General features: G+C 47.1%; 2 protein-coding genes across 7 annotated transcripts in view; one reads left to right on the top strand and one right to left on the bottom strand.

Annotated features, from left to right (window-relative positions):
• RIOX1 (ribosomal oxygenase 1) overlaps positions 1 to 3,503 on the bottom strand; it is a 39,897-nt gene extending 36,394 nt beyond the window's left edge. For all 4 annotated transcript variants that reach the window (XM_063651815.1, XM_063651818.1, XM_054449547.2 and 1 more), the window contains exons 1-2: positions 1,093 to 3,503; positions 95 to 271 (exon numbers count right to left, since the gene is read on the bottom strand). In XM_063651815.1, coding sequence (XP_063507885.1) covers positions 1,476 to 3,395 — 1,920 coding nt within the window. In that variant the 5' untranslated portion in view covers positions 3,396 to 3,503 and the 3' untranslated portion in view covers positions 95 to 271; positions 1,093 to 1,475. The remainder of the gene's footprint in view (positions 1 to 94; positions 272 to 1,092) is intronic.
• The window catches only part of HEATR4 (HEAT repeat containing 4), a 63,944-nt gene extending 47,699 nt beyond the window's left edge, over positions 1 to 16,245 (top strand). For all 3 annotated transcript variants that reach the window (XM_063651814.1, XM_054449521.2, XM_054449520.2), the window contains 2 exons: positions 1,300 to 1,358; positions 15,806 to 16,245. In XM_063651814.1, the coding sequence (XP_063507884.1) occupies positions 1,300 to 1,358; positions 15,806 to 16,042 (296 nt within the window). In that variant the 3' untranslated portion in view covers positions 16,043 to 16,245. The remainder of the gene's footprint in view (positions 1 to 1,299; positions 1,359 to 15,805) is intronic.
• The last annotated feature ends 255 nt before the right edge of the window (positions 16,246 to 16,500 follow it).

Genomic DNA, 16,500 nt, shown 5'->3' with positions numbered 1-16,500 from the left:
AAAACTATCCATTATGGTGATAGACACTTAAGAGTCCCAGACACAACCTAAATGATGAGGGTGCAGAAATCAAGCTGTACCAAAATATACTTACAAAATCTGTGTGCCCGAGCGTAGCAGCAGCCTCAGGTCACTCAGCCAGTTGCCTACCAGCTACCACCCCAAACCCAGGTCTTCTGGTTCCAAGTCCAGTGCTCTTTCTGGTACATCAGGCACTTTTCCACCAACCATGAGAATATTCACTTGTCAGATTTGGGGAAGTTTCTTCCAACTGCCAGAATAAAAATGAGAGTGGAAAGTAACTTGAACACCAGCCTTCCTTTATGGGCAGCCTGCTAAAAGTTGGTTGCCTAAGGTCTATGAAAGCACAACTAGGTGACATGCTGCCCTTATGACAGCAGTGCCAGCCATGGATGTAAGCAAACAGTGAGCAAAAACATACCATGCTGTTAAAACTGAACTAGCTGGTAGAAAATAATTTTTCTACTAGAATTGGGTTGCATAATTAAATAGCATAAATTATCCCCAAAGTTAGTGAACTGGTCCCAATCAGATAAGACTCTTTTTTTTTTTTTTTTTTTTGAGATGGAGTTTCGCTCTGTTGCCCAGGCTGGAGTGCAGTGGCATGATCTCAGCTCATTGCAACCTCTGCCTCCCAGGTTCAAGTGATCCTCCTGCCTCAGCCCCCCTAATAGCTGGAATTACAGGCACGCGCCACTATGCCTGGCTAATTTTTGTATTCTTACTAGAGACGGGGTTTTGCCATGTTGGCCAGGCTGGTCTCAAACTGCTGACCTCAGGTGATCCACCCGCCTCGGCCTCCCAAAGTGCTGGGATTACAGGCCTGAGCACCGCACCCAGCCTGAGATTCTCCTCCTTAAGAGGTTAACATGCTCCTTTTACATGCTACAACCACCCCAAGTTGCTTTTCACTTCAGCCATTATAGATTTTCCCTATCTTCCTCCCGCTCTTGCATTTCTTCGAACCATCCCACATAATAATCTAGCCTTAGAAAAGGGAAACATTCTTTGGCACTTTAATAACTTTTCTAAGGTTCATACAAATTTAACAATAACAAACAGGATACTGACCCCGACCCGCCCCCCAAACTGATGAAAAAGAACTCAGATGAAAGATCCAAATTCCAAAAAATATCTAATGTCTGTCTCAAGCAGAATGACATGGTCAGTGCTACCCAGTACACTGAAGCCTGAAGGTGATGAAATTGGTGCTCTGAAATGATCACGGATCAAGGTTTTTTTTCCACCTCCAACTTCTCCTTTTCCTTTTGTACCTAGATGAGATGGTTCTTCCTAGAAGACCTTCCGAGGTTTGTGACACTGAAGCAGTGATAAAGGTAAATGTGAGCACACTGATGGTTATCAAGGTAAGAACATGAGTTTAAGAAAAAAAAAAAAGGTAGCAGTGGCAGAGGAGAATCACTACTGCCTTGTTTCCAGCAATCAACAAGAAACTAATTTAGGGCTAGAGGCATCTTGGTGAGCAGCAGCCCCTTATCATACAACATGGTTGCCAAGGAAAGCTGGTCCTCCACACTGTCACAGGGCAGATCCCCCACTCTCACAAACTCTGGGTAAGAACGAAGCAACAGTTCCATGGCATCAGCTTGGTGGGGGTATATTTCCAAGCACTTGGGTTCTTCCAGATGATACACACGGGAGTTTTCCACTGTGTAATAGAGAAACAAATGGCCCCCCTCACCCACCAGCCGAGCTATCCCATCCTGAAGCATGTGGACTTCTGTTTCTGTTGTCAACTGGGCCCCCACGTTTACAGGTTCTCCAGCCTCCCAGCGAATTGGAAGCCCGTAAACACTTAGTGCCCTCTCCCTATCAGTCAAAACAGGGGGCAGAGAATCGTGGATGAAGTCTTTGGCTCGCTGGTCGGCCACAGCATCAACAGGAGCAAAGTGTCCCAGGCGGGCAACCAAGACCCGCACCTTCTCCATGAAAGCGGTTCTTCGCGGATCCTTAGAATCTGAATGCTGGGCCCCCATGTAATCCATGAAGTCTCGGGGCAGACCCCTCCGAAACTCCACATTTTCTTCCATTGCAGCCTGCACTGCCAGAGGCAGTATGGCCTCTAAGAAGTCACCCCAGGTATTGCGCTGGTACGTGGACAAGGTGAGGTGCAGAGAGTGGACTCCATCCTGGCATTCAGCTTGGTGAATGAATCCCCGAGGAAAATACAGCAAATCTCCAGGTTCCAGCACGGTCTGCAGCACCGGCTCACCAAGGTCGTCCTGACTGAAGTTGGGGCTGGATGTCAGAGCCAGTTCCTCGGCTGGGACTCGGGGTCGGTATACACGCCAGAGTTTCCTACCTTCCAGCTGCAGCACGAAGGCCTCGATGTCGTCGTAGTGGGGGGCAAAGCCCTGCGAGTTAGGGGGCGTGAGGTAAACGTTGGAGCCTGCCATGCTTCCAAACTGCTCTTGAAGCACAGCCAAAAACTGCCACACAGTGGTAGAGAAAGCCTGCGGACAGAGGAGGCGCAGGGAGCAGCCGGCCTGGTACAGGGACCACGCGGCGGCGGGCAGCGCGCGGCCGGGTGGGTTCAGGGTCTCGCGTCGCCCGTTGATGTAGCGAGCGGCGTCCAAGTGCTGGCCGAACTGCACCTCCTCGTTGCGCAGCATCGAGTCCAGGTCGGCGGTAGAGAAAAGTCCCTGGTAGTAGGTGTGGTCCTGCCGCCGCACCAGCACCGCCTCGCGCTCCCATAGGCGCCGGTAGAAGTGATCTGGCGGCATGGGCGCGATGAGCCACTCAAAGAGGCGGGCCGCTCGCCGCCGGCTGCTGGGGATGCGGTTCAGCTCGGCCAAGACGCGCCGCAGCGGGGAGTCCCAGGCCGGCTCCCCACCCGTGTTATCCACCTGCGACGCCGTCGCAGGGGCCCCGGACGACTGGGCGGCCGCCAAGTGCTGCGCGGTGCACAGCAGGGCCGAGGTCTCCACTACCCGGGCCGGCGCGGCGGGCACCTCCACCAGGCGCGCGGGCGGCGCGGAAGCGGGCACCAGGCGCGCCGGCGGGGTCTGCAGAGACCGCGCGGCGGGCGAGGCCTCCAGCAGCTCTGCGGGCCCCAGGTGGCCGTATGGCTCTCGCCGGGCTGCGTCCGGGACGGCCGCCACCGCCGCCCCACCGGGTAGCGCGTCCCCCAGGTCGTCGGCCGTCGACTCCACCCTCGAGTCCTCCGAGTCCTCGCTAGGCAGCGTCTGCGTCCTCAGCGCTGCCATGCGGGGTACAACACTTCTCAGCTGCTTTCGTATCTTCCTGGGCCTCAAGGGCAAGGCCAGGACCGACCCGCTGTGTGGCTGGGGCTTGCGCCGGCGCCTCGGCCGCCCGCGCCTCAACGGCCCTGCACTGGCCTGGAGCCCATCCATGGCCAGACCACACCAGACTGTCTTCCCCGCCCGGCCGGGGCCGAGGCTAAAGCGGTTCCTGAATGCAGCGGCTGCGGTGCACTCTGGGAAGGGGGCGCGGCCTCCAGCCACCTCGGGGTTGGCCACGCCCATCATTCTTCTATTCGGCCCCTCCCGCTCGCTTTCATTAAATGTTTGGCTTCAAGCTGTAGCGGCAGCGGCAAGAACTCTTGCCAAACAAACAAGGAATCTACACTCAGAGAGCAATTTAAAAATCAAGTTGCGGCCAAGCGCGGTGGTTCACGACTGTAATCCTAGCACTTTCGGAGGCCGAGGTGTGTGGATCACTTGAGGTCAGGAGTTTGAGACCAGCCTGACCAATATGGTGAAACCCGTCTCTTCTAAAATTACAAAAATTGGCCGGGCGCGGTGGCTCACGCCTGTAATCCCAGCACTTTGGGAGGCCGAGGCGGGCGGAACACGAGGTCAGGAGATCGGGACCATCCTGGCTAACACGGTGAAACCCCGTCTCTACTAAAAAAGAAAAATACAAAAAATTATCCGGACGTGGTGGTGGGCGCCTGTAGTCCCGGCTACTCGGGAGGCTGAGGCAGGAGGATGGCGTGAACCCGGGAGGCAGAGCTTGCAGTGAGCCAAGATGGCGCCACTGCACTCCAGCCTGGGCGACAGAGCGAGACTCCGCCTCAAAAAAATAAAAATAAATAATAATAAAAAAATTACAAAAATTAGCCAGGTGTGGTGGTTTGCACCTGTAGTCCCAGCTACTCGGGAGGCTGAGACAGGAGAATTGCTTGAACTCGGGAGGTGGAGGTTGCAGTGAGCCGAGATCGTGCCATTGCACTCCAGCCTGGGCGACAGAGTGAGACTCCGTTTCAAAAAACAAGAAGAAGCACAAAATCAAGTTACTAGACTCCCCAGGAGAAATGGCTACTTGACTGTTTTTTCCTTCTGGTCTCTGCACATTGCAGTGTTCCTTGGATGTCCTCATTTCTGAACAGGATGTTCCACCGGCAGCTTCCCACCAAAAAGTGCAGAATTCTTGTTTTCAAGGAATGCCCCCAGGCAGTTTGAGTTCCGCATAAACTTCTGCTCTGCAGATGAATTCACTGATTGAAGCCTTATCTAGGAGTTCCTCCACCTAACTTCTCTCCCTCCTTTCTCCAATACAAATTCTCAAATTCATTGTCCTCTCTCTGAAAAAGAAGTTATGAATTTCTCTACTTGCATTCTTGATATCCGCCCTTCATGCCCCTCTGGGATTTTGTTTCTTTAGCTACAACTTCTCTGGCTCTTAAACTCGGGTTCTTAAATCTGGGCCTCTAATTTAACAGGCAATGTGGTGGCATGAGGGTGTAATTTTTGAGAACATCGTCACTGTCTGTCATGCAACTAATTGCTTTGTACATAAAGATTCCTTGTCTTCATTTGAATCATTTAAGATAAACTCCCAGAAATAAAAGTGCTGGGTCAAAAAGTAAGATACTTTTTGTGATTATTAATAGGTTTTACCAAACTGCCTTCCAAGAGGGGTTTACAATGTTTCAAGCAATGATAAGCATATTAGACTACAGTACATGGCCTCTAGGACCTTTCTCTGTTTGAGCTTTCAACACTCCCTCTTTCTCAGTTGCACACCTATCCAAACACTTGCCAAGGCTTTTAGATTTTGCCCTTACCCATGTCTAACATCCACCCTTTTTTATTTCTCACATGGTCTATTACACACACAGTTATCAACTGGGGGTGATATTGTCTCCATAGGGACCTTCGGCAATGTCGTATAGGGGGCGAGGGGTTGTCTAACATCTAGTAAATAGACACTAGAGACACTGCTAAACATTCTACAATACTAAGGACAACCCTCCCACAACAAATAATTATCCGATGCAAAATGTGTTGAGGCAGAGAAATCCTGGTTTATTACAAATAGCCTCCCAACTAGTCTCTTTACCTTTATTTTTTATTTTTATTTTATTTTTTTGAGACAGGGTCTTGCTGTGTTGCCCCAACCTCTGTGTTGCAATGGTCCAATCTTGGCTCACTGCAACCTCCACCTCCCGGGTTCAAGCGATTCTCCTGCCTCAGCCTCCCAGGTAGCTGGGATTACAGGCACCTGCTACCACCAAAGCTAATTTTTGTATTTTTGGTAGAGACAGGGTTTCACCATGTTGGTCAGGCTGGTCTTGAACTCCCGACCTCAGGTGATCCACCCATCTCGGCCTCCCAAAGTGCTGGGATTACAGGCATGAGCCACGGCGCCCGGCCGTCTCTTTACCATTAATTGCTCCTGTATTAGCCATTCTTACATTGCTATAAAGAACTACCTGAGACTGAGTAATTTATAAAGAAAAGAGGTTTAATTGGCTCACAGTTCCTCAGGCTGTGGAGGAAGCATGGTTGGGGAGGCCTAAAGAAACTTAAAATCGTGGTGGAAGGTGAAGGGGAAGCAAGCTCACGCCTGTAATCCCAGCACTTCAGGAGGCCGAGGTGGATGGATCACGAGGTCAGGAGATCAAGACCATCCTGGCTAGCACAGTGAAACCCCATCTCTACTAAAAATACAAAAAATTAGCAAGGCGTGGTGGCACGCCCCTGTCATCCCAGCTACTCTGGAGGCTGAGGCAGGAGAATTGCATGAACCCAGGAGGTGGAGCTCACAGTGAGTCAAGATCGTGCCACTGCACTCCAGCCTGGGCGACAGAGCGAGACTCCGTCTCAAACAAAAGCAACTAGATCTTGTGAGAACTCAACCACCATCATGAGAGCAGCAAGGGGGAAATCTGCCCCCATGATCTAATCACCTCCCACCAGATCCCTCCCCCAACATTAGACATTACAATTCAACATGAGATTTGGGTGGGGACACAGAGACAAACCTTATCAGCCCCCATGCCAATTTATACCACAGATAGCTACAAGATTAATTTTCTCAAGTTGAGGCCCCAAACCTATCATCACCCTACTCAAAATCTACCCATGTGCCCCATTGGCAAATCCAAGTTCCTCAGCTAGGTACTGAAGTCACATAATGTTACAGCCTATCATCCCCAACCCCTGTAAACTCTACTTCTACAAGCTAGACTGTTTGCTGTTGCTTACCTATATCGTCCTTTATATGTTTTCTCAGGCTGTTTCCTCTGCATACTGTCCCCTAATTATCTTTTGTCAAAACCCTAATTAAAGCCCATTTCACATTCCATCTCCTCTCCAAAGGCACTACCATCTCCTTCATCTCAAGAGAATTTTGACTCTTTCACATGAGTTTAACACATTGTGCTGGTAATTCATGTTCTTATCATATTCCTTCCTAAAATTCAAGGAAAAGACTTCCTTATGCCTTTTTCTATCCCATCTTGCATTTAGCACACTGCCCTGGGATTACAAGCATGAGCCACCATGCCCTGCTAAAAATATAGGCTTTTTTTGTTTGTTTGTTTGTTTGTTTGTTTTGAGATAGAGTCGCGCTCTGTCATCCAGACTGGAGTGCAGTGGTGCTATCTCGGCCCACTGCAACCTCTTCCTCCCAGATTCAAGCAATTCTCCTGCCTCAACCTCCCGAGTAGCTGGGATTACAGGCACCCCCTACCACGCCCGACTAATTTTTGTGTTTTTAGTAGAGACAGCGTTTCCTATGTTGGCCAGGCTGGTCTCAAACTCCTGACCTCAGGTGATCTGCCCGCCTCAGCCTCCCAAAGTGCTGGGATTACAGGCGTGAGCCACTGCGCCCAGCCAAAATATAGTATTTTTTAAACAATAAGCTTTACTTTCCCTAATTCATCTCATTTTTCTTGATTTTTAAGTATTGCTTACCTTTCTCTTCTGTTTTTTTGTTTTGAATCAATAGAATTCCCTTTAAAAAAAATCAAAGGAACTTGACATTCTTCTTTTTTTATTATTATTATTATTTTTAGTACAGACGGGGTTTCACCGTGTTAGCCAGGATTGTCTCGATCTCCTGACCTCGTGATCCGCCCGCCTTGGCCTCCCAAAGCGCTGGGATTACAGGCGTGAGCCACCGCGCTCGGCCAGGAACTTGACATTCTGAATATAGATGCTAATCATTGTTATTCAGAGAAACTTCTACAGAAAAGAAGATGAATAGAGCCAACAGGATGTTTAGGTATACATAGTATGATTTAAAGCCTATCAGGAAAGTACCCCAAGTTATCTCTCCCATCAAAATTCATCCCATCATTAGATAGTTGTTCTTGAATTAGTCATTGTCACTTTCACTTCATCTATATCTAAAGTGTAAATATACTGGGAAGGAAGGGTGATATATACTAAATTATAAGTTCCTTTCTTTTTTTTTTTTTCAAGACAGAGTCTCACTCTGTTGCCCAGGCTGGAGTGCAATGGCGCGATCTCGGCTCACTGCAATCTCCACCTCCTGGGTTCAAGCAATTCTCCTGTCTCCACCTCCCAAGTAGCTGGGATTACAGGCGCACGCCACCACATCTGGCTAATTTTTGTATTTTCACTAGAGACGGGGTTTCGCCATGTTGGTCAAGCTGGTCTTGAACTCCTGAGCTCAGGCAAGCCACCTGCCTCAGTCTCCCAAAGTGCTGGAATTACGGGCGTGAGCCACCACACCCAGCCTCATAAGTTCCTTTAAGTGTCTTTTCTTTAAGAAGGAAGGATAGCATGAGTTGTTGAAAGGGAGATGGTGAGAAAGAGAAATAAAAGGAAAGTAGAAGAAAGCAAATGTCCGAGGCAGTGGTTCTGAACCTGGGGCTATTTTGCACCCCCAGGGGTCATTTAGCAATATCTAGAGATATTTTTGGTTGTCCAACAGTGGGGGTGCTACTAGCATCTAGGGATGCTGTAAAACATTCTACAATGTACAATGAAGCCCCATAACAAAGGGCTATCTGGCCCCAAATGTGAATAGTACCAGGGTTGAGAAACCCTGGTAAAAACTTTTAGATGACAATTCATCAATACAAAATTTTGATATCTTTGACCCAGTAGTAATTCTACATCTAGAAATCTATCCTTAAAAAATATTCACTGGCCAGGTGCAGTGGCTAACACCTATAATCCCAACACTTTGGTAGGCTGAGGCAGGTGGATTGCTTGAGCTCAGGAGTTCCAGACTAGCCTGAGCAACATGGTGAGACGCTGTTGCTATGAAAAATCAGCAATTTTTTTTTTTGAGACAGAGTCTTGCTTTGTCACCTAGCCTGAAATGCAGTGGTGTGATCTTGGCTCACTGCAACCTCCACGTGCCAGGTTCAAGCGATTCTTGTGCCTCACCTGAGTAGCTTGGATTACAGGCATGTGCCATGATGCCCAACTAATTTTTGTATTCTTAGTTGAGATGGGGTTTTGCTATGTTGGCCAGGCTGGTCTCGAACTCCTGGCCCTAAGTGATTCAACTGCCTTGACCTCCCAAAGTGCTGGGATTACAGGAATGAGCTGCCATGCCAAGCCGAAAGATTTTAAATAGAAAAATTAGCCAGGCATGGTGATGTACACCTGTGGTCCCAGCTACTAGGGAGGCTAAGGTGGGAAGATGGCTTGAGCCTGGGATGCAGAGGTTGCAGTGAGCTGAGATGGCACCACTGCACTCCAGCCTGGGCAGTAGAGCCAAACCCTGTCTCCAAAAAAAAAAAAAAAAAAAAAATTCACCCATGTGTACAAAGATATTTATACATAGATGCTTGTTGCTTATAATTTCAAAACTGGAAATTACTCAAATATCTACCAATCAGTAGTTATTTAAAAGAATGACAAGGAAATGTCTATAATGCGTTAAAAAATCAAATTATAGAACAATATGTTGTCCCATTTTTTGCTTAAAAAATGCAGCCAATATACATTATATATAATTTTCTTTTCTTTTTTCTTTTTTGAGACAGAGTTTCCCTCTGTCACCCAGGCTGGAGTGCAGTGGTGCAATCTCGGCTCATTGCAACCTCCACCTCCCAGGTTCAAGCAATTCTCCTGCTTCAGCCTCCTGAGTAGTTGGGATTACAGGCGCCTGCCACCATGCCCAGCCAATTTTTCTATTTTTAGTAGAGACAGGGTTTCACCATATTGGCTAAGCTGGTCTCAAACTGCTGACCTCAGGTGATCCACCTGCCTCAGCCTTCCAAAGTGCTGGGATTACAGGCATGAGCCTACATTATGTAAAATTTATTTAAAACCATATATGGTGTGTGTGTGTGTGTGTGTGTGTGTGTGTGTGTGTGTGTGTGTCTGCCTGCATAATTGAATATCCGGAAAGATATAAACCAAACTGAAGACAGAAGTTCCCTCTGGGTAATGGGATTATTTGTTATAGAAGAATTTTCATGTTTAACTTTAGGATGTTAATATAAAGTTTAGGCTGGGTGTGGTGGCTCATGCCTGTAATCCCAGCACTTTGGGAGGCTGAGGCGGGCGGATCACTTGGGGCCAGGAGTTCAAGACCAGCCTGGCCAACATAGTGAAACCCCGTCTCTACTAAAAAATGCAAAAATTAGCCGGGCGTGGTGGCATGCGCCTGTAATCCCAGCTACTCAGGTGGCTGAGGCACCAGAATTGCTTGAACGCGGGAGATAGAGGTTGCAGTGAGCCGAGATCGCGCCGCTGCACTCCAACCTGGGCAACGGTGCAAGACTCCATCTCAGTAACAAACAAACAAACAAAAAAATCACAGTTTGCATAGGCCATCTGGCCCCAAAAGCCTGAAATATCTGCTATCTGGCCTTTTACAGAACAAATTGACTGAGTCTTGCTATACATCATAACAGATGCTATCCAGGATGTTGAATTTCCAACTCTTTTGCTTGCTCATATAACCTATAAAATAATTTTGAAAAATGATGTCACCTCTTTACTTTATTAAATTGACATCTAAAATGAGGCCAGGCACGATGGCTCACGCCTGCAATCCCAGCACTTTGGGAGGCAGAGGCAAGTGGATCACCTGAGGTCGGGAGTTTGAGACCAGCCTGGCCAACATGGTAAAACCCCGCCTCTACTAAAAATAAAGAAAAATTAGCCAGGTATGGTGGCGCATGCCTCTAATCTCAGCTACTCGGGAGGCTGAAACAGGAGAATCGCTTGAACCTGAGAGGCGGAGTTTGCAGTGAACCGAGATCGAGCCACTGCACTACAGCCTGGGTGACAGAGATGAGACTCCGTCTCAAAAAAAAAAAAAAAAAAAAAAAAAATTGACATCTAAATTGTTTTCATTTTAAATAGAAGCAGAGTTTAATTTCAAACATGTAAGTATTCCCGCTTTACATATTGATATTTTAAGTTCAAAACTGAATTTAAATGCATCCATTTGAATCTAAATGCCATAACAGTTTGATAACTACCATCATCCATTTTAAAAATAAAATATGTAAGCTCTTCTTTAAAATTAAAATTACATCTTAAAAAAAAACGCTCACATTTCCTTTATGAAGTAACTTCCACACAGAATTTTATCCTAATATACAATTGTGCTTGAAAGTATTTATTTTTCATCATCACATCTGCAACAAAAATCTGTATTTAAATTGAGGGTTGGGGCATGATGGTACATGTAGTTTTAGCTACATGTGAGGCCAGAGACAGGAGGATCACTTGAGCCCGGGAGTTCAAGGTTATAGTGAGCTATGATCGTGCCTGTGAATAGGTACTAGCTACTGCACTCTGGCAGCTGGGGCAACATAGTAAGACCAGGTCTCTAAAAAACAAACAAACAAATAAAAAACACCTGATGTAAAAAATGAAGGTTTTAAAATTTATTTTCCATGACTAGAAGACTGTCTATATTTCTTTCAGGTAATCATTACAATTATTATTAGTATACTTTATGTTCCAATTTTCCATACATAAATCAGAAATATTAACCCACACTCCCTTGGGAAACAATTTTATTAACTAGAGTACAGTGCTATGTGCAATTCCTGTTGTATTTAGTCTTACAGATTCCACACATTTCTGAAGTTTTTCCTACTCCCTTCACTGAAGTTGTTTTATACATTTGGTTCTCTTGCTACATGCAGTCCGTATTCCTTCCTAGATCCCCTTACTTCCTAAATGTTTTTGTTTTAATTTGCATACATTAATGTTTACTCTGGCTGGGTGGGGTGCCTCATGCCTGCAATCCCAGCACTTTGGGAGGCTGAGATGGGTGGATCACCTGAGGGTCAGGAGTTCGAGACCAGCCTGGCCAACATGGTGAAACCCCGTCTCTACTAAAAATACAAAAACTAACTGGGCATGGTGGTGCTTGCCTGTAATCTCAGCTACTGGGGTGGCTGAGGCATTTAAAAGACGCTTTAATTTGGGAGGCGGAGGTTACGGTGAGCCGAGATTGCACCATTGCACTCCAGCCTGGGTGACAAGAGTGAAACTCCGTCTCAAAAAATAAGGTTCACTCTTCTTGCTGTAAAGTTCTATGGGTTTTAACAAATGAATAATGTCACGTATCCATCATATATTATACAGAATATTCAGAATAGTTTCACCACCTTAAAAAGTCTCCTGTGCTTCCCTTTTTTTTTTTTTGAGATGGAGTCTCGAAGTCTGGCGTCTGGCTCTGTCGCCCAGACTGGAGTGCAGTGGCGCAGTCTCGGCTCATTGCAACCTCCGCCTCCTGGGTCCAAGTAATTCTCCTGCCTCAGCCTCCCGAGTAGCTAGGATTACAGTCGCCCGCCACCATGCCCGGTTAATTTCTGTATTTTTAGTAGAGACAGAGTTTCACCACGTTGGCCGGGCTGGTCTCGAACTTCTGACCTCAGGTCATCCGCCCGCCTCAGGCTCCCAAAGTGCTGGGGTTACAGGTGTGAGCCACTGCGCCCTGCCTAATTTTTGTATTTTTAGTAGAGACTGGGTTTCACCATGTTGGCCAGGCTGGTCTCAAACTCTTGGCCTCAAGTCATCTGCCTGCCTGGGCCTCCTAAAGTGCTGGGATTACAGGCTTGAGCCACTGTGCCCGGCCTGTGCTTCACTTATTCAACCCTCCTTTCCTCCCCACAAATACCTGTCAACCACTGATTTTTCTTTTTTCCTCTCCTTTTTTTGTTATGTTTTTGTTTTTTATTTTGAGACAGGGTCTCCTCCTGTTGCCTAAGCTGGAGTTGCAGTGGCATGATCATGGCTCACTGCAGCCTCAACTGCCCCTGCTCAAGTGATCCTCCCACCTCAGCCTCCCGAGTAGCTGGACAACTACTGATTTTTTTTTTTTTTTTTTGAGACGGAGTCTCGCTCTGTTGCCCAGGCTGGACTGCAGTGGCGTGATCTTGGCTCACTGCAAGCTCCGCCTCCTGGGTTCACACCATTCTCCTGCCTCAACCTCCCGAGTAGCTGGGACTACAGGTGCCTGCCACCATGCCTGGCTAATTTTGTTTTTGTATTTTTAGTAGAGACGGGGTTTCACCTTGTTAGCCAGGATGGTCTCGATCTCCTGACCTCGTGATCCACCCGCCTCGGCCTCCCAAAGTGCTGGGATTACAGGCGTTAGCCACCACACCTGGCCTTTTTTTTACTATCTCTATAGTTTTGTCTTTTACACAATGTCATATAATTGGAATTATACAGTATGTAGCCTTTTCAGGCTGCCTTCTTTCACCTAGCAATACATATCTTTTTTTTTCTTTGAGACACAGTCTCACTTTGTCGCCCAGGTTGAAGTGCAGTGACACCATCTCACCTCACTGCAATATCTGACTCCTGGGTTCAAGCGATTCTCGTGCCTCAGCCTCCCAAGTAGCTGGGATTACAGGCGTGCACCACCGCCCCCGGCTAATTTTTGTATTTTTAGTAAAGACGGGGTTTCACCATGTTGGCCAAGCTGGTCTCAAACTCCTGACCTCAAGTGATCCACCTGCCTCGGCCTCCCAAAGTGCTGGGATTACAGGCATCAGCCACCCTCCTGGCAGCAATACACATTTGAAGAGATTCATGCATGCATGTCTTTTTCTGGCTTCACATCTCATTTCTTTCTTTCTTTCTTTCTTTCTTTTTTTTTTTTTTTTTTGAGATGGAGTCTTGCTCTGCTGCCCAGGCTGGAGTGCAGAGGTGTGTTCTCGGCTCACTGCAACCTCTGACCGCCGGGTTCAAGTGATTCTCCTGCCTCAGCCCCCTGAGTAGTGGAATTACAGGCACACACCACCACGCCCAGGTAATTTTTGTATTTTTAGAAGAGACAGGGTTTCACCATGTTAGTCAGGCTGGTCTTGAACTCCTGACCTTGTGATCTGCCTGCCTTGGCCTCCCAAAGTGCTGAGATTACAAGTATGAGCCACCGCGCCAGGCATCATTTCTTTTTACCTCTGAATACTGTTCCATTGTATAGGTGTACCAGTTTGTTCATTCACTTCTTGAAAGACATCTTGGTTGCTTCTAGTTTTGAGTGATTATAATAAAGCTTCTACAAACATTCATGTACAGGTCAGACTTACTTTGTATCATGACTTCATTTTTTATTTCACATACAATATTCAAAAAACATAATAAAATATTAAAAATAAATATAACAAATATAAGAATAAATCTTGAAAATGAAAATTAAAATAACATGGTCCATTATAATTGATTAATCTTTTTTTTTTTGAGACGGAGTCTCTGTCTGTCGCCCAGGCTGGAGTGCAGTGGCGCAATCTCGGCTCACTGCAAGCTCCGCCTCCTGGGTTCACGCCATTCTCCTGCCTCAGCCTCTCCGAGTAGCTGGGACTACAGGCGCCCGCGACCATGCCCGGCTAATTTTTTGTATTTTTAGTAGAGACGGGGTTTCACCGTGGTCTCGATCTCCTGACCTCGTGATCCGCCCACCTCGGCCTCCCAAAGTGCTGGGATTACAAGCGTGAGCCACCGTGCCCGGCTGATTAATTTTTTTTTTTATTTTGAGACAAAGTCTCGCTCTGTCGCCCAGGCTAGAGTACAGTGGTGCAATCTTGGCTCACTGCAACCTCTGCCTCCTGGTTCAAGCGATTCTCCTGCCTCAGCCTCCTGAGTAGCTGGGATTACAGGCACCTGCACCATGCCCGGCTAATTTTAGTATTTTTAGTAGAGATGGGGTTTCACCATGTTGGCCAGGCTGGTCTTGAACTCCCGACCTCAAGTGATCTGCCTGCCTCGGCCTCCCAAAGTGCTGGGATTACAGGTGTGAGCCACCGTGCCCAACCAATTATTCATTTTTTAAGTAATGAAAAACAAGATAAATAATACATTGGTTTTATTACTTAACTAGTAATAACGCCATATAATGTATAACTGAAATTATAACTTATTAGTGAAGTAAAGAATATTATAAGAGATATTGTGTTCCTTCTACAAATGTGTGAGTGAACATATATCAAACTCTGGTGTTAGGCTTTTATTTTTATTTTTTAATGGGCAGCTTTTCAAGCCAGAGTAGGCTCAGAGAGACTCCCCTGGTGTTAGGCTTTTGAGATTAATTAAAGAATAATCTCTGGGCGCGGTGGCTCACGCCTGTAATCTCAGCACTGGGAGGCCGAGGCAGGCAGATCATGAGGTCACGAGTTCAAGACCAGCCTGGCCAACATGGTGAAACCCTGTCTCTACTAAAAATACAAAAAAATTAGCTGGGCGTGGCTGGGAACAGCGGCTCATGCCTGTAATCCCAGCACTTTGGGAGGCCGAGGCCGGCGGATCACCTGAGGTTGGGAGTTCGAGACCAGCCTGGCCAACATGGAGAAACCCTGTGTCTACTAAAAATACAAAATTAGCAGGGTGTGGTGGCGCATGCCTGTAATCCCAGCTACTTGGGAGGCTGAGGCAGGAGAATCCCTTGAACTCTGGGGGCGGAGGTTGCGGTGAGCTGAGATCGCACCTTTGCACCCCAGCCTGCGCAACAAGAGCAAAACTCTGTCTCAAAAAAAAAAAAGAAAGAAAGAAAGAAAAAAGGCCGGGCGCAGTGGCTGACCCCGTAATCCCAGCACTTTGGAAGGCCGAGGCAGGCGGGTCACAAGGTCAGGAGATCGAGACCATCCTGGCTAACACGGTGAAACCTCGTCTCTACTAAAAATATAAAAAATTAGCTGGGTGTGGTGGTGGGCGCCTGTAGTCCCAGCTACTCAGGAGGCTGAGGCAGGAGAATGGCGTGAACCCGGGAGGTGGAGCTTGCAGTGAGCTGAGATCGCGCCACTGCCCTCCGGCCTGGGAGAGAGTGCGAGACTCCGTCTCAAAAAAAAAAAAAAAAAATTAGCTGGGCGTGGTGGCGGGCGCCTGTAATCCCAGCTGCTTCAGAGGCTGAGGCAAGAGAATCACTTGAACCCGGGAGTTGGAGATTGCAGTAAGCCGAGATTGTGCCACTGAACTCCAGCCTGGGCAACAGAGTGGGACTCCGTCTCAAAAAAAAAAAAAAAAAGGAGACACACTATAGCCAAAGAAGCCTTCACTTGGGCTCTGTCGCTCACATGAGACATGTTTGGCATATGCACTCATGTTTTCATGTTTCTCTGCAGCCTGTGAAGCCCCGCGCACCAAATCCCTGGTTACAAAGTTCAGTCCCAGGCCTAACCACACGAAGCAAAGTTCGTTCATCACTTGTCAAAGATCTACGCACCTCCCGCGAGAAAAGGATTGCTGTGGGACCATTTAGATCCGACTACTCAGCTCTTCATCTGGGTAAATTCTCAGAGAGAACATTTTCTTCTCCCATCATGTCTTCTCCCTCTGGAAGGAAAGGTGCTCATCTCTAAGCTGAACACTTGTCTTACTTCAAGATGCAGGAAGCAGTGGACCTGGTCACGTTGGGTCTTTTTAATTGATACTGTAAAATCTTGTTGTTACTATGTTTATAAACAAAAATTATTTAACAGTAGACCTCATGTCTTAATGTGCACTATTTACATGGAAGGTTAAAGAAAATTGACATCACATTAGATGACAAAGCGTATTTTTCCAGGCCCCAGAAAGGTCATGTACTAAATATGGGTCAGAGTTCCAAATCTTTCTAAAGCAGTAATATTGAAGGATCCAGCATCTTTTCCAAATGGTACAAATTGCCCTCTGAAACCCAAATTAGGGCTGGGCACCGTGGCTTATGCCTGTAATACCAGCACTTTGAGAGGCCAAGGTGGGTGAATCACATGAGCCCAGGAGTTTGAAACCATCCTGGCCAACATGATGAAACCTCATCTCTATTAAAAATACAAAA

The sequence above is a fragment of the Pongo pygmaeus genome, chromosome 15, assembly GCF_028885625.2.
Source record: "Pongo pygmaeus isolate AG05252 chromosome 15, NHGRI_mPonPyg2-v2.0_pri, whole genome shotgun sequence".
NCBI lineage: Eukaryota > Metazoa > Chordata > Mammalia > Primates > Hominidae > Pongo > Pongo pygmaeus.
This window is presented reverse-complemented; position numbering and strand designations above follow the sequence as displayed.